The sequence below is a fragment of the Ciconia boyciana genome, chromosome 4 (assembly GCF_034638445.1).
Source record: "Ciconia boyciana chromosome 4, ASM3463844v1, whole genome shotgun sequence".
In the NCBI taxonomy this organism is placed as follows: Eukaryota; Metazoa; Chordata; class Aves; order Ciconiiformes; family Ciconiidae; genus Ciconia; species Ciconia boyciana.
In genome coordinates, this window is record NC_132937.1 from 82201039 (window position 1) to 82226261 (window position 25223).

The 25223-nt window shown below is 38.0% G+C and overlaps 1 protein-coding gene across 5 annotated transcripts in view; it reads left to right on the forward strand.

Moving 5' to 3' along the window:
* The window catches only part of ZNF608 (zinc finger protein 608), a 91033-nt gene that overhangs the window by 39932 nt on the left and 25878 nt on the right, over nt 1-25223 (forward strand). For all 5 annotated transcript variants that reach the window (XM_072860387.1, XM_072860386.1, XM_072860385.1 and 2 more), the window contains one exon: nt 2589-2844. In XM_072860387.1, the coding sequence (XP_072716488.1) occupies nt 2589-2844 (256 nt within the window). The remainder of the gene's footprint in view (nt 1-2588; nt 2845-25223) is intronic.

Genomic DNA, 25223 nt, shown 5'->3' on the forward strand with positions numbered 1-25223 from the left:
GTCCTGTGTGAGTGTTTCTAGTGGAAAACATGAACATTTATTAGCAGGTCTAAATAAGCCAGAACTGAGTACAAATATTTGTAACAAAGAACTTAGTAGGGTACACTGTCAGATCCGTGCTTTCTTTAGCTGCCCCTCACTGTTTATAATACTTGGAAAATGGAAGACACATCTGCCAATTTAGTCTACATTCATTTAAAACATTGGCTAGTTTAGTACGATAATAGCAAACATTTTTTTTTTTCTCTGATGTTGTGATGAGTATGTTTTACGGAAGAATGCTGTTGCATGTGTAGTAGGAGGTTTTGCACAGCTTTACAAAAAACACCATGTAAACTATCAAACAGGCCATTCATCAGCATTTCTTGGTTTTATAAAGGGATGTGGCTTAGCTTTTCTTAAGCACCGGGCTCTATTTACCTGCCAGTTACTGATCCTGGTTCTCTTCTGGCTTGAAGTAAGATACGTTAAGAACAACTCTAAATTATGCCCGGGGTACATAATGACCCCGTTTCATTGACAGAGCCCCATTATGCAGCCAGTGCCAGGGAGCAGGGCTCTGTGCCATCCAACTGTTTGCCTCCACTTGGCATCAGACAGCCAGAATCTGTATAGCGTAGAACCAGTGTCCCCCCTGTACTAGGCATACACGGTTATGGTTTTATGTTATGCTTGCTATTAGATATTGCAAGTAACAGCTGCTGTTGGGGGTCAGTTGGTATTTGACTTGCCTGCGTGCATTCAAGTCTGCTCTGCAAAGCAGTCTTGCCTGTGCTTTAACTCTGCAATTGCGATGGCATAAAGAGAAGAATAAGGATATCATTGCTTGACTGCATTGTTTTTATGCCACAGGAACTCTGCTTTACTCAGTAGAGTTTTGCTGGTATTAGCAGGTTTTTACTCCGAATAGATGCTTTTAGTATTCACGTTTTGCTTTGATTTTTTTTTCCTACTTTGTTCTATCTCTAACCTGAAGATTATTTCAGTCCTATATAAAAAGAATCCCCCCAAAATGAGACAGAGTTTGGAGGAGAATGTGTTATAGGTCCCTCCTCTCTCCTCCCTAGTTCTAGTGTAATTGAGATCAGAATCCAGGCTGATCTCATCACACAAAGATCATACAAAACATTTTTGTTAAATATTTAGCACACAAGGCTTGTGTGCACAATTAAAAGTGTTGGCTCTCAGTTTATGTATGAATGATGCTCAAAGCAAAAGAGTTGTTACAAAGGCCAATTGTAACAATTGTTACAATTTTTAAAAAGTTCTTTTTAATTTTAGATTTCCATTTTATTTTCTCTTTATGAAAAGTGGCCATGTGATGAAGTGATCTTATCTGTGATACAAAGGATATATAATACAAGGATAATACTCTTTAGTCCTTTCTTCTCTTTGTATCCCCATTTGCCAACTTGGTTTTAAAAGAAAGCAAAATTAACTTTGATCTACATTAAGATACATTTGAACAAAATGTAGATGACAATGTACAGTGAGTCATTATGTCTTTTCTATTGAGTCTTCTTACAAGGTCCAAAATTAAAAACAGCATAGACTTAAAGACGTTTGATCATCTATTTGAAAGCACCTAGAAAGCAGCCATTTTTAAAAAATCATCGGATTGAAGAATGATTTTTTGGTGTGATATCTATGATCCAATGGGCCAAAGAAACATGAATTTTAGGTGGTTTAGCTATTTGAGTAGGCACGCTCATATCCTCATTTAGCTACCTTTTACGTGACAAAGGACCTTATGGCCACAGTAAAATACTGAGAACCCTCAGGCCAAATCTGTATATAGAAAATCTGCTACTGGGTATATTGGAAGTCATACAGGAAAGATAACTTCTTCAGTTCATGTATAGATATTGTTTCTGTGTGAATTGTCTGTGTGCAGACTGATTGTCTGCCGAGTTGTATTCTTCCAAATATGCATTTTGGAAACCCTAAGAAATCAGATGGTTTGGATAGATTCTTGTAAAAGTCTTCATCTGTTACTTCAAGTAGAAAGATGTAAATGTTATCTGTAAGCTGTTAGGTGGGTGATCCTAATGTATTTTAAATGATTGGATGACAAGAGATTGTATTTGATGCCATATGGATATTAGTATTGTTCCAAGTGCTAATTTCTCTATGATGCACATGAAAAAATGGCATTTATATGTCTTTGTTCTGTCTTTATAAATGTTTTTCTTTAAATAGAAAATGAAGTTCCCAGTTTGCAAAATTAATTTCCATCCACAAATCAGTCTCTGTCAGTGCCAAGAAAAAAGTAGCCTTAATCCTTGTTTTTAAAATTTATTATTATTTCATACTAGTAGTCAATGCAACAGGGAATAGTCTTGTAGAACCTTAGCAATTTGCCTTGTTTAGCATGATAGGTATTTTTGTACTTAATTTTTCATGTGCAGCATTTGGGCTGATGTCAAAAAAATTAAACTCATAAGACTGAAATTACCCATGATACACCAAATCCCTGCATATGCAAATGCAGTCTCAGCAAACTGGGCTTTCTTCTTCTTTTTTTAATAATTTATCTTTTTTTTTAAATCTCACAGCACCATTATAGTAAGTTTGTCTGTTGTTTTCAGGTTGATCCCCTGTTTACAGTGCCTGCACCTCCACCTCCGATTTCCAGCAGTATCACACCTCAGATTCTGCCTTCCTACTTTTCCCCATCTTCATCCAATATTGCAGCACCAGTCGAGCAGCTTTTGGTACGGACTCGTTCAGTGGGTGTAAATACTTGCGAGGTTGGAGTAGTAACAGAACCCGAATGCCTTGGACCGTGTGAGCCTGGGACCAGCGTGAACTTGGAAGGAATTGTGTGGCATGAAACTGAAGAAGGTAAATTGTTTTTTCCATTAGGTTTGTCTGTGAGATATGTTAACGAGGAGGAGACTTTGCAGTATTTGCCTAGGTGCTAACTAAGGGTTTGCTAGTCTGTTGGGACACCATTATGTGCAATGGTAGTCACAGCTTTATAGCTCAGCTAGTCACTTTTTCTTTTAAAAACAAATGGCAGGTTTTTTATTATTTAAGCAACTGTATTTTCCAAATGACCTACCATGTAACCCCAGTTAACAATAGAATTGTTTCCTATTGCTATATTGAGAAAAGCACATGAAGAAATAGCTAACAGAATAACATAAATGTGCTATTTGAATGTACATCATGAGGGGGGTATATGTGATGGGAGTGGATATGTGAATAATTTAGATGAAAACTTAGAAAGCTGAATATTTTGGAATTCAGACATTATGATCAAAAATGCCACCATTACATAACAATAGAAGCCCCAGAGACCCTGCAGAAATTCAATTTGATGTGATTATTGTTTGCATTTTGGTTATTTGAAACATGCTTTAAGAGGAAAGCATTCTTGCTTGACAAGAAGTGTTCCATCTGGTGAAGAAGTGCTATCTAAACCAGAGTGATTTCTTTAATATCCTTTGAAGGCATTTGGCCAAGTAGGAGTGCTGGAGAGCTTTGGGGAATACTAAACATTGATTTGCTATGATTTAGAACAAAGTAAGTAGGAAGAGGATTATGCTGTGACATGCAGATTTTTCCATTTTGGTTTTCAAAAGCTCATTATTAAAATACCAGCTTTCTCCTGTTAATGCTAAAAATACTGCATGTGTACACAAAACTTCTGCAATTTTTGGTTTACTAGTAGTGGATTTCTCCAGTTATAGCTGCTTGAGTCTTCCTGTGATTGTTCTTATGTTTGTTTTGAGGATTATTTAATTTTTAGTGACCTACCTCCCTCAACAGTGAAAACAAGATTATTTACAAAACGATATAATGAAAGAATACAGCAGTGCATTGCTTCATGATAAATCCTGGCATCCTTCAGACATACGCACAACGGCATTTGGTCCTTTGCAGTGATATATAAGACCTCACCAATGTGCTCTACACTGTCCTCTCAAAAATCAATAGAGAGAGTCAGATTTACTTGCTTTTATATGCTTTCATCCATCCATCTTTCTCTCTCTGTATGTCTACAGCAGATTCATAAGGTAGATTGATCCTTTTAGATTGTTTTTAAAGCACGGTATAAATTCTGTTTTAAAATATCCCTGCAGAGATGACTGCCCTTAGTAGCTCCAATCTTTCTTGACTGGCTTGTATTAACCAGAGTTGGAATGTGTGGGCGTTAGCTGTGTTGACATGAAAGAGCAGTAGCTGTTAATAGTGTTATTCTTGCTGAATAAACTAAACTTCTGACCCCCACTGAATTTAAGAAGCCTGCCTTGTTAAAGGTTTGGCACCAGAAATGAAGTATTAAAAAAAGTGCATTCTGGTCAGGATGACATTCCATTTACCAGTTTCTCAGCACTCTACTGGTTTAAAAACTCTTGTTAGTTAATAGAAATTAACTCCCCTAACCTTTTCCCAGTTTGTCTAAAAGAATTTTCTGAAACAACTCAGAGTTCAATGACAGCATGTTTGAGTGAAACGGTTTTGAATGTGCCTGTTTTCACAGCTTTACAAATATTGTTTGGTGACACTACAGCTATAAGTGACTATAATAATAGATAAAATGGGATTCTAAAATACTCTAGAAATATAGCTAGAACATAGATTTAAGAGACTGAAGGTAATTGTTATGATTTCATATTGTATGGTTTGCACTGTGCTCTTTGTATTTTACTGTTTCAGACCCTGCTGACTGAAGAAAATAACATAAATTTTACTCTGGTTTTCCCAGTGTTCACAATGAACACTGTATTATGAAAAATGAGTTCCTAATAACATTTCTGCATTTTACTTAATTTTGACATTTGGGGCACACATATATGTATCTATTTTGCTGTTTTCAAATTTTCTGACATGTTCATGAAAGCAGCTGTATAACAGCTTGCATGAAGCCATTTCTGCCAAATTTTAGAAAAACGGGGTGCAGATGGGTCTTCTATTTATCTTTAAAAGAATTAAGATTATCAGATACTCGTTTTCTCCAGCTATGATTTTGACTTTAATTAGGCCAGAACATGACCCTTCCTAAATTGGTGTAAATCCAGAATACTCTTAACTGAAATATTTGTAATTAGTGGCATCTAAAACCATCTTGATGTTCATAATGACCAGCTGAAATACAAATTTCTTTTCTGATGCCCATATGTTTCTTTCATATTCACTCCCTTCACTGCTTTCCAAAACCTAATAAAAACATACATGCAAACTGATATCTATCTGGCTGTTTATATATCCGATAGCTTTTTAATGTAAAACAATCCTAAGAAGCTAAGGTATGAAAATTTCTTACCTTGAAAGACCTTGGCTTGTGTTTTGACATATTTAAATTATTTTGTATCTGATTTAGCCGCTCTGTAAGATGAGTTGTGAGGTAATTGGAATAGGCTTGTAGGATGTCTGCATACTCTATGGCATATGGGAACTATGAACCAAACATGCTGCTGAGCATCCTTTATGTGCTGCAGCAACTATCTGTGGGAATGCAAATACAGAAAGGATGTGGTGATCACAGTTATTATAATAAGAATAGTAGAGTGAGTAGAGAAAGATGAAATCAGATAGTTTATGTAGAACTCATTATTAAATGTAATATATGCTTTATAGAGGCGAAGGCGTAGCATATACTTGAGAATTCATGTTTTGAAGTTTTTCGGTATCTGAAATAACCAGTTTTCTTTTAGGAATGTTAAACAAGTTGTCACATTCTGTTGCATTTGTTCTTCAAGGTCAGAAAAAGGATGATGTTGGGTTTTATTAGTCATACTTTTAACATAATCAATCCAAGGGCGGGGGGGAGCAGCATTGGATTTCAGTCAAAACTGTGGCAGATCAAAGAGAGCGTTGTTACTGCAGCTTTTTTCATTTATTCCATGCCAATCTATTCAGTTGACTTGATCAGCAGATTTAATAAATCAGACCATTTTTCCCAGAGTGTTTCAATCTGAAGACATGTAGAGGGAAGCTGGCATCTGAAGTCTGTCACATTTTATTACAGGGCTTTGTAACTAACCATAGCTGGTTACTCATATAATTGACTGAGACTGCTGATTATCAGGTGGGCATTTCTCAGTTGCACTACTAAGTTGTGTAGTGTTTAATTTCTACTTATGTATGCAGTAGGCATTTTCATCTGCATAACAACCTTGTTTGGACATGACTTGATAATGTGTCTAAAGTGGTGTTAATGGCTGTAGAAAAGAATATTGAAGGAACTAGTTGAGGCTACCCTGTAGTAGTGGAATGAGAAATGGTTACAGGCAAGTCAACCTGAAAGTTGGCAGCTGATGCGGATGTTTGACGACCATCCAGTAACAGTAAAAGTCCTTCACAAAAAGCAGCTTGGTAGTGTTACTGGAGTGGTTTTTTTTGTTTGTTAGGTTCTTCTGATACGCTGGGAAACAGCTGCTAAAAGTCTGTATTTCTATACTGAGAAATAAGGTTTATCTAGAATCAGGTACTTGCTAAATCGTGTAATTTTATTCTGGGAAGACAGTTTTGAAGAGAGCAGTAATTGTTTCTTACTGCCTGGAGGAAATAAAAATGACCCAGAAAAAAGGGAAACCACCAACCAACTTTCTAAATTACTTAGAGCTTGCTTTTTTGTTTAGTTTCTCACACGCAGTTGCCCTGGGTCATGTCCTGTTTTTGGTTCTGCATCTAGTAGTAGAGTCTGCCTTTAGATGTGGGAAGCACTAGTTCTGATGATGTCTTGTTTGCTTGAAAACCGTGTAGGAGACAGCCATCCGTCACCTTGCTGCCTTTGTGTGCAGAACAAGCTGTCTACATGCGGTGTTGGAGTTCTCGCATTGCTGCACTGACATTCTTCCTCTTTGTGCAGTTTGGGTACAACTTGTTCAGTAACAAATAATGGGGAAATGAGTTGTATTTTTAAAGTGTCCTCTTATCAGGGTTAGCTTGTGGATTTTTATAACTTGAGACTAGTTGTCAAATGTAAGAAATAGGAACCTGCTGGATCTCAGAAATCTGATGAGATCATCTCCAGGGTATTCCAAATTTATCCTAGCATCAGTTCTGACACTATTTTGCAGAAATTTTCAGTAGAAAGGAGAATGCTTAGATGACAAAGAGGCTTGCTGGTACTTGTTGTGTATGGGTTTCCCAGCCTGCCACGTTTGCAACTAATATGCATAGATGTTGTTGTGAAAAGATACCTTGTTGCACAGAGCTGAAGCGGATTCCTCCCTGCCTTACTGTGTGGTGTTAGTTTTGCAAAAACTATTTTAAAAGAACAGTCTGTTTTAAATGTCTTTGGTTATATATCTGTGTTTGTATATGTGTGTATAAGTAAGGGTGTGTATGTGTCTATAGAAATAGAATTAGAAGAATGAGAAGTAGTCTGACTGCCTCTGATTCCCCTTAGCAATTTTTGTGGTTTAACAACCACATTTTCCTACTTTCACAAATACAAAGGCATGATGAAATAATGAAACTTGTAATGTTGAAAGCCATGTCAAATATGTAAGTAAACAAATGCAGAAATTAAAGATTTTTAAAAATCTGTTTTCTCAAAGAACATTACAATAATTCATAGAAATTCAGATAAACATTATTAAATCACAATGTTGTCTTGAGCTCAGGCAAGGCTTATAGAGAGAGTTAATATCATTTATTAAACCAAGTGGTACAGTTGTAAAAGACAGGTAAGCTTTCAGACTGGGTGCATTTATATTCTGTCCTTTCTGTGTGATGTAGACCATTGACTTACTGGATACAGGAAGCAGTGGTTTGTTATTGTTAACCACCATATTCATTTCAGAACTGGAAGACAGTGGGTATTTTTATAGGAAAGAAGCATAAAGATACCCATTGCTCAAAAATCAGGCTTCGTTATGTCCATGTTCCAGAGAAGTGGTTTGCGGAGAAGATAGGTTTTTTGACTAGCTACATTAATGGAACACCTAAAATCCAGCTATTTTCTACTGTTGTGTGTCATCTGCTGACCAGTATGAATCTCAGCCGGTATCAAAATGTCATCTGTTCAGAAAAAGCCTATACATGTGTTTCTATTTTGAGATGTTATGTTTAATTTTTCCTCTTTCTACCGTCCGTGATATCAGACCCAGTAAATCAATGGATTTAAGGAAGCCTGAGATAGGTGATTGTTTAGAGACCTCAACTGTCTCATTGTATTATCTAAGGCACTTGGAGCCTGACAGCTAGTATGTGTTACGCAGAAACTTGTAACAAAAGAGAAATGGGCTGTGTCTCACAATGGGAAGCCACAGGGTTGCACAAAAATGTTTGTGGTTTATGGAAGCTCTACCTGCTTTACAAAAGGAGTTTGGGAGATTGTACTTTGGGATGTACACAGACTGAGAAAAGTTTTAAGAGTTTAACGTTACAGGATTCGGACTGTGAGAGGGATTTAGCTCAAGGTACACTGAGGTTTGTTGGGTCTGAGGGGACTTTTTGATCATCTCAACAGTTTGCCTGACCTTATCAGTGTATGCGCTTGTTTAGGGACATAAATTCTGACATTGTCCTGTAACTGGTTTCTGCAGTGTTTCTGTGTATTTGTTTGAAACATATGGTGCTGGCCAGTTAGAGGCAAGGAGTGGGCCAGATAAACTGCTTGGTCAAAGCCAGTATGGCAGTAATTTAATTTTGATATATTTTATTGCTATAACACAAAATATTTGTGCTGAGAGAATAAAAAAGGGAACTGTTTTTGACTGAATCATAAAAGCATTTAGGTTGGAAAAGACCTTTAAGATCATCGAGTCCAACTGTTAACCTAGCACTGCCAAGTCCACCACTAAACCATGCCCCTAAGCGCCACATCTACATGTCTTTTAAATACCTCTGGGGATGGTGACTCAACCACTTCCCTGGGCAGCCTGTTCCAAAGCTTGACAACCCTTTCGGTGAAGAAATTTTTCCTAATATCCAATCTAAACCTCCCCTGGCACAACTTGAGTCCATTTCCTCTTGTCCTATCACTTGTTACATGGGAGAAGAGACCGACCCCCACCTCTCTACAACCTCCTTTCAGGTAGTTGTAGAGAGCGATAAGGTCTCCCCTCAGCCTCCTTTTCTCCAAGCTAAACAACCTCAGTTCCCTCAGCCGCTCCTCATAAGACACTGTCACATACAACCTTCAATTTCCCAATTAGACAACTACTTGTAGTCTATTTGATACTGTTTTCATCTAAAATAAATGAAGCAAATAGTAATTTTAGACACAAACCCCCATATATCCACAGAAGCCCCTTAAAATGGTTTTAAACCATTGGGACTGGCTTTTACAAACCAGGTGTACATGGTTGAGTTGATGTGGCTTTAATGAGTTGCCATGAATCAGCTGGGCTATGATAACCAAACCTTTGCAGGCTCTTTGTTCACAGCAAACAGTAAATAAATCATGTCAGTATAAACCCTCTCAGTGAAGGAGAAATGCAAATTAGGTTATGGATGTTCCCTAATGGCAGAGCTATATGTCAGATGGGAGATATTTTGACTTCCTTGAGTTTAATTCTGATTCTTCTACAAAGCACTCCTTTTTCCAGAAATGTTCAATTAGTCATTCATTTAAACAGTAATTTACATTTAAAGCTGTTTGTCTAGGTGATGGAAAGCATCACAGATTAGTGAAGATCTGTAACAGAAAAAAAATTGAAAAAAATGAAGTGAAAACAGAACCACTGCTAATTTCCAGGCTTTCTTAATGCAGCAGAGGAGTCAAGCTAGTTCATCACCCTTCCATTCCTTCCCAACACCATTGCTTCAGAAGATTTTTAAGGACTGCAGACCACCACTGGAAGAAAAGCACTTAGGAAATTTGTATAAAGATCCTGTTGAATGTTAAATTTGGTATTTAAATGCCAGCATTCCTCCTTGAACATATACACACCGCAGGGTCTAACTAGTGCTAGTCCTACAACTTTCTTCAGAGAGGCTGTACATCTTTATTGCATGGAGGGATGCATGATTTGTTTACTGCCTAGTGCTTGTCTTGTTGCTTCAGTCTAAAGGGGACAGATGTAATGCTAAGCAGAGCATAGCCACAGTACAGTTGCAATAACTGACCAAAGATATCCCAAGTGTCTTACTTAGCCAGGGTAGTAATGGCCAGCTTATCTAAACGGACCTGGCAATGCCACATTTTACAGCTAAGTGAGAAGACTGGGTGCAACTCTCTTGGTATAACCCAAAGCAGAGAATGAAAAACTTAACAAATTCCAGACAGTGCTTACATAAAAATCTGTATATTGCCAGACTGCTGCAGAGGAAGACTCCCTGCGCTGCTTGTACATACATAGAAAATTATCCCTTTTACAAACAAGCATATGGGGGCAGGGAGCATGCATAGAAAAAGGAAGGAGGATAATTGAGATTGGAAACATTCGCTTGGAGCTATTTGAATGTGAAACTGAGCCTGCTCAAGCAGTGAGGTTACGAACACTGAAGGAGTTGCTTTAAGAAAAGCAACAGTTTTGAGCATTTACTGCTCAAAAGCAAAATCTCAATAGCAGCAGATTGCTTAGAAATGAAACCGTTCCAGTACAAAATACTTGCAACATGTGGTGTTTGGATTTGTAGATAGCAGGGGGGAGAGATGACTGCTAATGAAGAAAGTGTGTATGCGTGCAAGTGTTTTCCTACTAAATAAATACCACTGGAGTAAGGAAGGAAAGCACAACTGAAATGATATCTTTAACTGATGTGGTTCAGGGATTAAAGCACTTATTTAAAGATGCTCTCACAGTCACTCTAATTTTGTACATAGTTTAACTAGTTAGGACAAGCTGTGGTCTTCCAGTTTGTTACACTCCTAAGTATTGCTGGTCTTCTGCAGTGTGAATGAGAGGTTCTCTCGGTTGCTGGACTGTATGCTTTCACTAATACAGATTATTATAAATTTAATAATATTTTTTTTCTGTGTTTCAGCCTATGGTTTTTTCTGCGTTTCAGCCTATGTAGCGAGAAGCTGCTTTTGGCATTGGGACTAACTTGCCTGTATAAGATCAGTGGCTGGCCTAACATCCAGCTTTTCATTTTTTAGAATCAATGGAAACTTACATTTTGTCACCCTGAGGGCATATTCATAATTCTTTCCAGTTACTACTGATGCAGTAGTAACTAGCTACTAGTCTGGAACTCTTCGTGACAAAAAGCAATCCAAAAAGCAGAAAGAAAACCTCAATTTAAAAATTTGGAACAGTGAAGAGTTCTTTGGCCTTCAGGGTTACTAAAAGATTACAGCTTGTATCTTTGTTCTAACAGAGGGAGACAGAAAAAGTAGAGGTTGAGGGTGAAGACAAAGAATATCAAAAAAGAAAAGCTCAAGTGAAATAGCTTTCTTGATTTAGACTGAAAAACTAGGTCTAGATTTATTAAAGCTAGTGTTGCAATGGAAACCACAATTGAGGTTCATCAATTTTGTATCCCCAAATGCCATGAGATTTAGGGGGGAAAAACCCAAAAAACATCTGGGATAAAAACCAAAAGGCCAGTATTAGAGGACTTTGCTTTAATTATGTTTATTTGGGGGTTTTGTTTTTTTTGGTTTTTTTGTTTGGTTTTTTTTTTAGGAGTATCAACTAAAGCAGAAACACTTAAATGTCCATCAAAATTAACACTGGTTTGTATTTCCTAGCTGCAAATTTAAATATCAAAGAATTTTTAAAGGGGATATAGCTATGGAAATACAAGGCCATAGAATTAATTTTTAAGGGCAGAATTTACTACCCTTGTTAAAGATTTAATCAGAATAAAAAAGAATATTTAAGAAAAGCCTTCTTTTCCCTTACTTTTGTTTGTTTGTTTTAATAGCTGTCAGTTACTTGTTAAGCTTAGTTGGGAAGTTTACAAGGGCTTTTCTTGGGGTGATATTTTAGTGTATTTAAGTAACACTGTTTTGTTTGAGTTTTGTTGTTGTTGTTTCTATATAAGCATTAACAGGCAGATCAGGCCATTTGCTTTTTCTCTAGTGACTTGGCCAATAGTATAAAGATCTCCATTAATAAAATGGAACTGAAGTTAGCTGTCAGTAGATGGCAATTCTGTAGCCAGTCCCTAACACTGAGGACAGGTGTTGTGGAGACTTGGTTTCAAGCGGGGCCAGTTCCAGATCAATCTTCAATTAATCTAGAGGTGGGGTTTTTTTTCCCCAGTCACTTAAAACTTCTGCATTTAAGTAGGTTGAAACAAGTAATTATGTTTTACTGCCTGTTTGCTTTCCCCTACAGTGACTGAACCTGTACTTCTTAACCTTGCATTCATATAGAGCTGGCTTTTGTGGATCTTTTAAAGCCTGAGGCTATGTGACCAACCCCCTCTAGTTGGGAGATTTTAGAAACAGAAAGAAGAGTCTCAGGTTTCACTTAAGGAGCTGTTTTCCTTAGGGAAGAGATAAGCTGATGTCAACTTTTAGCAGAGTATGACTTCTAATGTGTGTTATGGATTTAAAAAAAAAAGCTTACCTTTTAGGTTATTCTCTACAATTTTATTAAAGTCCTGAAAGTTATGACTGTAGGTTCTGTGGTTTCTGATAAAGTTTTGCAATGAATTAATATTTGCTTCTTGAGAAATTTTGTTCAAACCACTACCGGTGGCAGTGAAGCCAGTACAAGTTTGTCTGCATCCAAGCCAGTTTCATCCAGAAGAACTGCTCGCTGTTGGTAGACTTCATTTAGCTTCAGAGTAAGAAGTATCACTGGCTACAAGCCTGAGCAATTAAATGAATAAATAAATAATAATAAAAAATGTTCCTGGGTTGCAACAATTCCCAGCTAGAGACCTGTATTGAGAGGTGGTACAACCTGAACTAAGGCCAGTGGAAGCTACTAATGTTCATTACTTAATGAAAATCAGATTATTTTTGTTGAATTCTGAGAGGATGAGATTTCAGCACAATCTGCATGCACTTGGAAAAGCCTTTCATTTTTCCGTTATTGTATAAAGGAAAGAAAAAGTTTTCCTTGGTAGTTTTATAAGAATTCAGTATTTTGAAGCACATCAGACCTGGATGACTCTTAAGAGGCAGTACAGTTTAGTTCTTTGACACTAGCCAATTTCTGAGCTTTTTCAACTTCACCAATTTTTTGCAAACACCAGCTAGGCCCCATTTCTTCCAGAGTGGAAGGCTACTTAATGGGCATCAAAGATTTTGGTTTTGAAACGTTGTGACATAGTAGTTTGTTTGTCATTAAACTGGCTAGTTGGGGTTTGTTAGAAACAGATTTAGTTGGGAAAGTGTTCAAACATAGTTCTGGTGGGGAGAGAAAAGGCAGCAGCGAAGTTGTCCTCACAAGTGCTGGTGGAAGGCTGAGAGATCTCCGCAGTGCTTCCAGCTTCGCTGGTCCAGTGTGTGAGAGCAGAGGGATTCATTGAACCGCATGCATTTTCTTCCAGTCTAGCTCTTTTGGAAACTTCCCACAACAAACCTTCACATCTTATTTGAGAGTTGTCTCCTAGGTTTTGTGTGTGTGTGTGTGTCCCAAAAGCTGTGCAGACTGGTTTATTTGGATTTTCCTTTCTCCAGCACTTTAAGTTCTGACAGGCTCAACCGCTGCACTGTTATGCTGAGGTACAGCTTCTTGCTGGCCAGAGAAACTGCAGATGCCAGCAGACTTAAAACGGATTTTGAATTACTACAGCTCCCCTGCAAACACCTTCCTATTGACAGTGGGAATGAAGTTGTGCAGCATTTTAGTAATTTATTTCATGATACCCAGTCTGGAGGTTTTTTCACAAGAACTGACAGGCAGTTTCTCCCTCAGATACAGATTAAAGGTGGCACAGAGGTTCGGATTTACCAACAGGTGGTGCATTTTAATGAAACATAAACCAGAAGGCTAACTCAATTTCTTCTTACCTTGATTGTGCCCACGGAAGTGGCACATGAAATTAGTAAAAGTAAGGGGGGAGAGGGACTCTTGAGGGGCGGGAATAAATCTGTGCTTGGTTTTGCTTCAAGGCAGTGGGTGGTGGTTGGGTTACAAATGGTTCTGTTGGTCTAGACAAGCAAGTGACAGGAAATAACTTAGAGAAAATGTTTTTGTATCCCCAAAGCGTTATCTTCAAGGAGCACAGTTAGTAATGCTGTTGTGAAAAGAAACCTCCATTTGGACAGACAGCTTGATGCAGGCAAAGCTGCTAATTTGTTTTCAGCTTCAAGGAGATTTAGAGTCTTTGCATCCTTGGCAGTAACGCACAATGTAATTGTTTCCCTTCTCCTTAATCTTCAGTCTATCTGCATTGGCTTAGTGTAGCTAGGAAAGGCTGGAATGTTGACTGAATTAGCTGCACCGGGTAACTTCTCCTAACAGGCGAGGAGAAGTTACTCCGGGACTCTTCTGACTTTCTAGTATGTGAGGAGAACACTCTCTGTTCTTTTAGTGATTCCGTCTAGTTGTAGAAACCCTTTTGCACAGAAAGGAAAATAAATTGTTGGGTATGAAAAGGAGGTGACAGAATTAATGTTCTCACACTGGCAATGTTACTCAGTTATTAGGGGCTCTCTGTAAATAACAGCTTTGCTTTCATCTATTTTCTGCCTCTTTCTTCCACAAAAGTAATTTTGTAACTCTACAATTTTTAAATACTTTTAAAAACTTAACTGTGCACCAGGAGATTTGTTTGCATTCCTATTATTCAATTTGGCAATGTTTGTGGGCAGCAGCTGCTTACACTTTTGGAATATGTGCATTAACATACCACTGGTATAAACCTAGCTCAATTCACCAAAAATATAATCTTCAGAGGAGGGATATAGCATATCATTGAGCAATTAAATTATTTAGTCAATCCAGTGGTTAAGCTTGGGTCAGCTTTGAAGGGTAAATTTCATTGCTGGGATACATTCTTGGCTATGAATGAATGCATGAATAATCTTTCTTTGAACCTTAAGATGCACAATAGACACAATAACTCTTGAGTTGAACTCTTGAGAGTGGGCTGATTTATGGGCAGCTGTTGAAAGTGCTCCTAGTCAAATTATTTTTTCATCTGCGAAGTAGAAACCTGTAGTATATTAATTACTGTCTACCATTGCAATGGTAGACAGACAAAAGCTGTGCAACTCTTTACTACGCATTTTTAATTTATAGATTAAAAGAAAAAGTAATGATTTTGACATGGTACACTACCATAAACTGAGAATCACTTGTCAGGGCTCCAGCAGAAATAGCTGAAGGCATTATTGACCTCAACTGCTCAGCCAGTTGATCTGTGTAAGTTACCTCCCATTTAGCAGAGGCAACAGCAGGGATTGTGGGTGCTCCCCAGTGCCAGCAAGTTCACAAACCTGCATAAGCCAGCGCTAGTTTCATTTACATTAATGCTCTGATTGCAGGTGACCAAGGGTCTGACACACATTTGTTTCTATTCTCCCTGCTCCAAGGGCTGTAGCCTCAAGCAAAGGGCTGGGGCAGATGTACAGGAGGGGGTAGCATCACCCCCTACATCTAGATTTGGCCAAGTTTATCTGCTGGAGGGCTTAGTTTGCTAGAAGGATAAAGAGAGGTCTGTTTTGTGATCAGCCATAGTGGCTTGGCACAGGCACCTTTTCAATGCTGGGGGAAGAGGGAACTGTTATTGTCTCAATACCCATTTCTGAGCTATTGCGTCTACATTGCACAGTGCTAAGAGGTTTACTGAATGTCATAAGGCATTCTGCATTATTAAAATTGTGTCATAGAAGTTGTTTTTTAGGGAGTTCTTCTGAGAATTAGTTGCAGAAGGAGCAATTTGATTTTATTTTCTTGGATTTAACAGGCCAAGCAGATGGGAAAGCAGACCTGGAGTAGTTTTGCTGGCTGGCTGCCATGATTCTGTAAATCTTGATTTGTGTGGATATGTAACAGTTTTATTTTTCCCTTTTTGGAAATGTATGCCTGTAAGTCTTTGGGAAATTAATCATTGGTTTCCTGTGAAATGTGCACTTGTAAAACAAATGTAGCAACGTGCCATGCAGACCCTGTGTTGTGTCAATTAGGAAGTGTGACATCAGCAAACTCCATAGGCTGTCAAAGGCTAGAGCACTTTTCAAAGTATCATTCCTTCACAGCTCTCCAGAGAAAGGATTAAAAGATGACAGAAATTTGAACTGCAGTTCAGTACAGTTTTATTGTTTGCCTTTACCACTCAAAAGGCACAAGGTTTGTAATTCTACCCAAATGAGATTTCTAATGCCATTTGACCTTACACTATTTTGTATTTGAAATTAACAAGGCATTCAAATTTGCAAAATCTGCATTAACAACTAAGTGTGAGTTGATCAAAACTTGGAAATCTTAAATTTAATGTTCCACAAGGGGAAAGATGAAAAATACAACTCACATTTCACCCTTGGTCTGTATCCCCTTCACTTCTTGCTACTCCCTGTACCTCCACACCAGAATGACCTGCAAGAAAAGAGTTACTTAAGCATTTATTAACTGTGGTATTGATGATGACATTGCCACTAATTACACGCCAAGAGAGCTACATTTAACAGTAAAAAATGCTAGGGATTTAAGCACATGACTGACGGCTTGGGTCACAGTTCTTTTTTTGTAGCTTTTTCCCTGGAAATTTAAAGAACTCAGATTCTCACTCTTCAGCATTTGAATCTTTGAGATCAAAAGGCCTTTCCTTCAAAGAGTTTCATGTTGTTATTTAAATGGTAATTGGCTCTATCCGCAGTTTGACTGTGAGCATTTTAACTTTAGCAGCTTTGGGATTTTCATTATTTTCAGTTCTGTGCTTCTAATGGAGGAGGTGATTTGGGGTATGACAAAGATTAATTGCAAATTTGGAAGCTAGTTACTAGTGACAAGAGTTGATAACTTTGGGGAAGGCACATATGCTATTTGAGCAACATGTGTTCCATAATGAATGATTTTGCTCCTGTAATAATCTCTCTCTTCTTTACTGGTGACTTTTACATCTGGAGTAGTTCGTCACTGACAGGTGAATGTTTCTGTATAGTGTGGACTGTGAAGTAGACATAAATTATGGGATTTGTTAAACTATTTGCCTGCAAACTTTCGGTGCATTACAGTACTCTGGAGAGAAGGTTGTGGCCACAAAACTGATCTCCAGGGAGGCAGTGCTTGAAGAGTAGTAATCTTTAGTGAATACTTTACTGTAATCTCCAGTACTTTCTGGTGTAGAAAAAGTTATGGTCCCATTATGTTTTTAGGAGACAGAACCAAGATTTTGCTTTAATTCCTATTTACTCCCTGCTGAATTGGACTTCAGTTCCTCTCTTGTAAAGTCTATTACCTTCAGCTGTCGGTGTGATGAAGAAACATGAAAACTGCTATCCTTGTTGTCCAGGAAAGGCTAAAGTACTTTCACAAACAAATGTATTGCTAAATGATATTGTTATCATTGAAGCAAGGAAACTGCTGTTGAAGAGCATGGAAGAGCATGATGAGACACGATTATATTTCCTGTGCTTGGTGACTTGGTTTTCATTCTACTGAAGGGGGGAAGAAAAAAACCAAAAACAAAAGACCTTCAGGTATAATTATCACTGAAGTGGCTAAGCTGTATTCAGGATTAAAATGTCTTCATACCAAACATTAAACACGAACCTGCAGGCCTGGGTCAGAGGAGCAAACAGATGAATGTGACAGTTTTCCAAATGCAATAATTCAATTTATATGTGTAAGGGAAAGAGGCATCTGAGGAGTTTACAGAGGGGTCTTTGTACTGGTGATGTAGCACCAAGGACTGCATTAAGAACCTCTGGTGTTTTCTAATAATGTTAGAGGTATCTTCCCATTCACATGATCATTTTCTACTGGCTTTAGACCACCCAACATCACATTTAACCTGCAGCCTTTTCTTCCTGCAGTCTCTTTCCTCCCCTCCCCCAAACGTATGGTGCATGTGTATTCATGTTTTTGCTTTCTGTTCACGGAGGTATCCAGCTGGGAAAATATAGTGTGTACAATACTCTCTGCCTTCAACTGACATTTCTCATAAATTGCAACAGAAACACTGCTATCAGCAGCTTAATAGCAGGTAGAATACAGCTCTACATATCAAGTCTCAGCAGGACACAGAAACTATGGTTACCAAATTTCCAAAGAGAAAGGGTTGGGAGGGAAAGTCTTTATATAAGAATAACTGGGGGGGGGGTGGGGGGGTGGTGAGAAACATTTAAAATGGATTCATTGAAAGCTGCCTGTTTGAAAAAAAGGCTTATAGGGGCTGACTCAGTGGCTTCAGCATTCGCTTTCTGCTGAATTGTTGTTTTAGAAGACCTCACAAGAGGTTTCTATAGTAAGCAGTGCAAAAAAAGCAGTGCAACAGTCCTTCCTCTTTGGTCCTTAAAAAAACGTGCCCTCCACACCTATTCCTTGAAATACTTTTTGAAAAATACGTAATACTTAACTGCTGGTGTAGTATAAGGTGTTTATGACAGAAAGTCTGGGTCAGCCACAGTGCATTTATGTAGGAAATACAGGTTTGATGGAAATAGACTAGTAAATAGCATTATGCTCCTAATCACAGGATTTAACAAGTTTCCATTTTGCCCCCCAGCTCTATTTAAACCCAAATCTTGACTGAAGAAGGTCAGCATAGGTTAGAAAATAACCTCACAGTATAGGTTAGAAAATATATCACAATACTGAAATAAATTAATTGCTTTAGGATTTTTTTGTTTGTTTGGGTTTTGGGTTTTTTTGTTTGTTTGGTTTGGGGAGGGTATTAAGTCAGATGAGATCTTGTTTATCACAGGTTGGTCTGTTCTTTGTGACCGTGGCAGAAAGGACAGGAAATAATGATCTTAAGTTGTGGCAAGAGAGATTCAAGTGAGACATTAGAAAAACATTTCTAACAGCAAGGATAATGAGGCTGTGGAGTAGGTTGTCTAGCAGCTTGTGGAGTCTTCCATTAGAGGAAAATCTATGCAAACATTTTGACGCTGATACTGCTTCAAAAGTGAGGGAGGTGGGCTGGACAACTTTCTGTGGTCCTCTCAGCTCCATGGGTCAGTGTTTCTAAGAGCAGGATAGTTCATAATTGATTTGGTTGTTTTTTTACTTCTCACACGGGGATTTCCTAGGAAATTAGGACACAGTATGTCACCTTTTTTTTTTTTTTTTATTTTAAATTAGTTGAACAGCATTAGTGAAATATTTAAAAATGGCAGTAAAAAGGAAATTGTGCTGCCTAAACAAGGGCTATATATAAATTATAGCAGACAGCTATTAATCAAGGGCTCATGGGAACCAAATATGGAACAGAGAACAACTCTCTTATGGACAGCCTAGTAATGAAGAGACCAACTGTTGAATCTATACAGCTGAAAGAAAAAGAAGGAGAGTGTGCAGGTACTCTTTGCTGGAAAGTTACCCCTGCACTTGGCTTAAGCTTTAATTTTTCATACCAATACCTAGCTAGTAAGTATCTCATCATTTTGAAGGACGCTTTTCCAGTAACCTTTGCTTTTCTGTAACGTAATCTTTTAAAGCTGTCTTACAAGGAATGGGGGAAGGCAGGGTTATAAACATAGTACAGCATATTGAGATCCACAAATACCGTTGAGTCTGAGTGAGGCACATAAATAACACTAATCTTCCTTCTTTAAGGACAGCTGTTGGTTTCAGTTTGGAGAGTAATAAAGATATACTGCTCTTCTCCTTCAGTTTTTCAAACTATTTTAAATTGAGTATTTTTCCAGCTGTAAATATATATTAACATTTTTGTTTGTTTGTTTCTTTGAGGGGTATTGGTTTTATGCTGAGTTTTTGCTTGGAGAGAACTAAAAAAAATCTCTTCAAGGTCTCAAAGACACGGTCAGGTATATTTTATTTATGACATCTATAATACAATTGGCAGCCAGCCATAAAGAGGCAGAATTTCACTCTTAGTCTTTCCACTTCTCTCATTCTTTCCTACCACCTATCAGTAATAGTATTTAAGGTTTTCCTAGTTCTGTGTTGTTTTCTGTATAGCTGACTCTCCTGTAACAGAGAAAGAATACAGTGAGCTTTACCAACAATGTTCTCTTTGATTCATCATTCATTTGGGTTCTTTCTGCAGTCCTCCCTTGCACTCCTGAAGTTTTATGAAGTCTAAAGATCTCATATGAATTTCTCAGTTGGTGAGCCATATAGTTTTGTCAAATAACAGTCTAGCGATCTGATTATCTAACCATGAACCTTTTTGCCAGTGAGCAACTGGCTTGCAAATACATTACATTTCTCTCTGTCTAGAATCTCTAAAAGAAAGAGGATGTTTTCTCATGGATAACGAGAAAACCCCACACTTCTCTAAAAGTATTTTATGTAGATAATTTACTTATCTCCCATTGAGAAGGCCTTGAAGAAAAGAGATCTTCAGCCAGTTACAGCCTAACTTTTGATTGTGCCTGCTACATTCTCTAGGCAGGACAGGTGAGATGGTAGAATCAGAAAAATAAGCTTAAAGCAGTTTTATCTAGACACAAATTCATCCTTTATGTCTGCAGCCCCTATCATTGTGAATATCTGAAATCCGGAGCAATTTAGAAGGTTCCGTATGCAGTGCCTTTGCTTTCAAAAACAAAGACTAAAATTGACTCAAATTTTTTTTGAAGCATTCTGCCTTGACTGCCAAGGGGACTGTCAGTTATGTAGGTGGGAAAACCTTTGGAGAGAGAAATTATGTTTCTACTCTCTGAATGTTTCTGATAGTCTCCTGTCAGGTAAAGCTTCCAATCCATGGGTGTCTCTAGGCTCCTTTCCAGCAATTCCCAAATGTACTAGAAGTGGATATATTTAACCCCTACAGACAGACATATCAGAGACAAGAATAGGTTTTAATTTTTCTAAAACAGTGGGTGTTGATCTGTGAAATTTAAAAGTACTTGAAATAAACTCAGTGGCTGCCATTTTGCATGGAATAATTTCTGAACTACCTTAAAGGCTAGCTACTGAAAGAATCACCTGCAGTCTTTTGGTTTAAGGATGTTTTACTTCCACTTCCCAGTTTTTCAAGTTTATCAGATTTGCCTTTTGTCATTTGTCATCTGAAATACTGAGTCATGTCTTTGCACTAGTCTATAGGTGATTAATGATAATACAAAATTTTCTTCTCAGAAAAAAACAGAAACTTCTTGAAAAGAATGGTTGTTAAATTCATCACTGTTTAGGAAATACAAATTGTTTCACGAGTGTGGCTATACCTTCAGGATCCTATAAGTGTAAACAAAATGTCTATATTAATAGTCTTTTTGAACTCTTCAGTCAAGTTTGCATTTCTGATGGGCCAAATGCAGATTTTTGTGTTCTCAGAAATAGTTCTCAGTCACTAAGCAGTTTTATCAAGAGAAGAAAAAAGGGCCTTTTCAGAGCAGAGAAGCAAAAAGTAAAATGAATTTGCAAAACTTAAGGAAAGTAAGAATGGGTCTGTTGGGCAACAGGGAGTGTTTGCCCAAGCGGTTTTTCCATAGCGTTCCTTCAGTTTTCAAAACCTTCAAATGAAAGGGTAAAGGTAGCAGCTTTCTACCAGCCTACCAATCCTGTCAACTAGAAAGAGACCACAAAAACCTGACGTGGATTTCCTTTGGTGTAGCTCTTCTGTATCCTTAAGCCTTCTTCCCTGGAATCTGATTCAGTTCACCAAGCAGCCTTTTTATCTGCCTATCCCCAAAAGGTTTCCTACTAAAAAAATGTTGTTTCTGATTGCGCATAGTGCATTGGACTCTGCAAAAACAAAGAAGGCTTCTCATGAGCAAGATGCTAACTGGATCTGGGCTGTCAGTAATATGGTGAAGAGGAAAAGACATAGCTTCTACAAATGTTTTACATGGACATTCATTAAAAAAATAGTTTACTCTCTTTTTTGAGTAGTCTGGTAGCTATTTTAGGTGGTTTTGATCTTTGTTAAGAAGAATATATCAGTTCCTGTTATTAAATCTGCAGTCCTCAAAATCTCCACTGATGTTCTCTGTTTCAAAAGCAAGGTGTTCCCCTTCTGTGGGGTTTTCATAGGTAATTTTAACATTTATTTCTCAAAATGGCATTTGCAGAAGCTCTTCAACTAGAATAGGAAAGGTCCTTCAGGAGAAAACATCCCATTACGAATGGACAAAAGACCTACTTTCGTTCAGTTCCCAAAAGAGATAGAAAGACCTCCATGTTCTTGTGTTCCTTAACAGTTGAAACAAATGTATGGTCTTACCTTGATCTCTAGTACTCTTTCCTGTCTCTGTCACAGAGGAGGGTCCATGAGAAAGAATCCCAGCCTCTGTAATCTAAGTAACTAGTTGACTAAAATACACAAAGATCATGAGTAGAACCTCTGAACACAGTGAAACTGTGAGGAAAAGGTGCCACAGCCTCGGCTGCCTTCTGGGTGAGGAGAGAGGCTTCTGCCAAAGATTTGAGAAAGGCAGCCAACTGTCATTCCTTTCGCACCTTCCTGAAGTGATACAAACTTCTTGTTGGGGCATCTGTTGTTACTGCATTTGGTTATCTACTGCTCAGAGATGTGGTCCATCAACAGGAACCTGTGGGTGGAGACATATGGAGGTCTGACCTTTTCCCCACTGGCACCCTTTCTCTGTCAGTGCTGCCTTCTTTTCCTGACGAAATGCCCCAATTCTGTGTGATTCTACTCCATCCTTCCCTCTAAGCGGCCTTAATCTGCTGGTGAATATTGCACAGAAGGTATAAGGGAGAGAAAAATACAGTATTGTTTTTGCTAATTACTTTTGAGGTTTCAGATGGTCATCTCCCCTCAATCTTGTGTCCTGAAGCACAAAGACGACTCTTTATAAGGCAGGTAGGTGAGTTAAAAGATGATAACAACTATACAAATAGTGTGGAGGACCAGGAGCAAGGGAGCAGTCTTTCCATGCTGTTGGTGGATATTCACCCTCCTCCAGCCTACAGGAGGGTGAATATCCACCCGTGAACCCCCACAATCTCCAGGGGTATAACAAAAGATGCATTGGCTAAATGGAACTGCATTCACATGTTAGGACTGAGGGAGCTAGATTTTATATTGTTTTGATACATCACACTGGTATTTCATGAAAGAGGAGGCCCACATGAGGTATGTAGATTATTCCATGTAGTATAGTGCTGGCACCATTTCACTTGTTTCCTTCCTGACAGAAACCATTAGCTGTAGTGAATAAGCTGCTGTCTGAGCGGAAGTTGTTCTGACAAAGATGATCATGTAAGGAGTGAGCTGTAGTTTTGCATTAGGAGAGAGGTCAAGAAATTAATGCATCGGAGGATTTGAAGAGAAATAACAAAACACTCCCAGAAGCCTTCCTTTTGTGGCCTGTCAGAAGCAGCTTTCTTCATGTGGTCAGAGAAAACATAAATGACAATAAAACATGCAGCGAAGAGTTCTACGTAATCTGACTAAATATTACGCATAAAGTCTTTATCAGTCTTCTCTGCTCCTGCTGTTGCAGGCATATACTTTCAGACATTCAGTACCTTTCCCCCTCCCTCCCTTTTGCTCCTGTTCAGGGGTTGCAGAAATTTAAATTAGCTGACATTTTCAGTATCAGAAATAGAGGATTAAGGGTTATACTGGTATGATCTGGTGACAGTTACCCTAGTTCAGACATGCCATTTCTTTCATTTTTTCCCCTGTCAGTTACACGATATTACTAAGCACAATTCACAGTGTAGTGGTGATCGAGTTCACAAACACTGTCATCACAAAGATAGGAAATTAAAATGTTCCTTGCCAAACTTTATAAAGAAATTGAGGAGTGGAAATCAGAATTATGCTCTCGGGGCTTTTGGTCAGTGTACGGTGCCCTCTCCAGCCCTCTCCGTTCTGTGTAACAGAATGAAGGGAAGAATTTTCCTCATTAATTCATGTGACAAGGAAGTGAAACAAACCACACAGCTTGTACTACAAAGTTTTTATTGCTTCATAAATTTTATTGAGATAGAAATTAACCAGTTTCCTCTGTGTTTTAAACAGAGTCAGTTTGTGTTTATTGACACAGGGGAAGCTCATCTGTGTTCAAGAATAGATCTGTTTTCTGTTAGAAAAGGCTGCACTTCAGAGATATTTTTAATACTATCGTGTATTAACTTGACACAGCATGCTTAAGAATCTGTGGTTTGGGATTTCTTAATTTAACAACAACAGTTTTTCTACCTGATTGGTTTTGTGATAAGCGGTGAAGTATCAAGAAAGAGGTATCAAATTATAAGAAAACCACTGTGAGATGCAGCAGACGTGCCAAAGTCAAGAAATGTTTTTATGCATTTCCAAAAACTTTTCAGCACTGCATCCACATTAGGGCTGCTGCCATGTTTACTGAAGCATTTGAACAATGTTTTCCTGCTCATTTAGAGAGGAACATAAGCATGGGTGTGTTACATTGTGGCAAACATATTCAAGAATGTCTTTCATTTAAGCTTTATTATTCATTAAGAGTTTTAAGCTGCCCTAAAGCATATGGAACATACACAGCTTTATTTGGGTGCTTAAATACAGACAGGTCTGTATTTGAAATGGAAGCTTAATGAGCTGTGACTATCTGAAAAATGAAAATGTATAGGCAAAGCCCTTGAAACGTCACACATTTTTTTTTCTCTATTTTTACAATAATGATTGTACAAGATGGGATTTGCATCTCTGAGCAATGAGTTAAATACTTCCAAATCTCCTTGAAATCAATTTTGTGTGATCACGCATGCAGATTGAAAACCATGGCTTTGAGATTTACGTTCTGTGAATAAAATTTACGTTCCCTGAAAAGCAAAGAAGGCTGTCATTTCATGCTTCCTAACCTTCATTGTCTATTTCCCTTCGGTACACACAAGACCAGCGCGCCTGCGCACAGTCTAGAGGAACAGCTTTCTGCTCTGTCGATTTTGTTTTATAAAAGCCCTGTTGTCTTTATTGCCTTTATCTATTACATCTGTAAAATTTATTTAAGCAATGACAAATTTCTCTTTTGGGCCTGGAGTCTAAAAGAATAACTACTGTCAGGCTATTGGTAAAAGATTTGTTGGATATGACTGTTCATTAAATTGCAAGGATCTGTGGGTGAGGCTAGCTGTCTGAAGCTGCTGTGAGTAGGTGGGTTATGGGCTGTACTTAGTGAATATACATCATCAAAGAGACAAATGTGCTTCAGCAGCCTCTTGTTTTGTTCAACTAAAATGGGTGTTGATTTTGGAAAGCTCAGCAAAATCACTGTTGTTTTTCTAAATCAGATATCATTCATCCTACAGAGCACCCATGAAAAACAGCATTTAGGTTAAATATAGCAGCATTACTTCTCAGCTTTGTAAGTTGACAAGAATAGCATTACA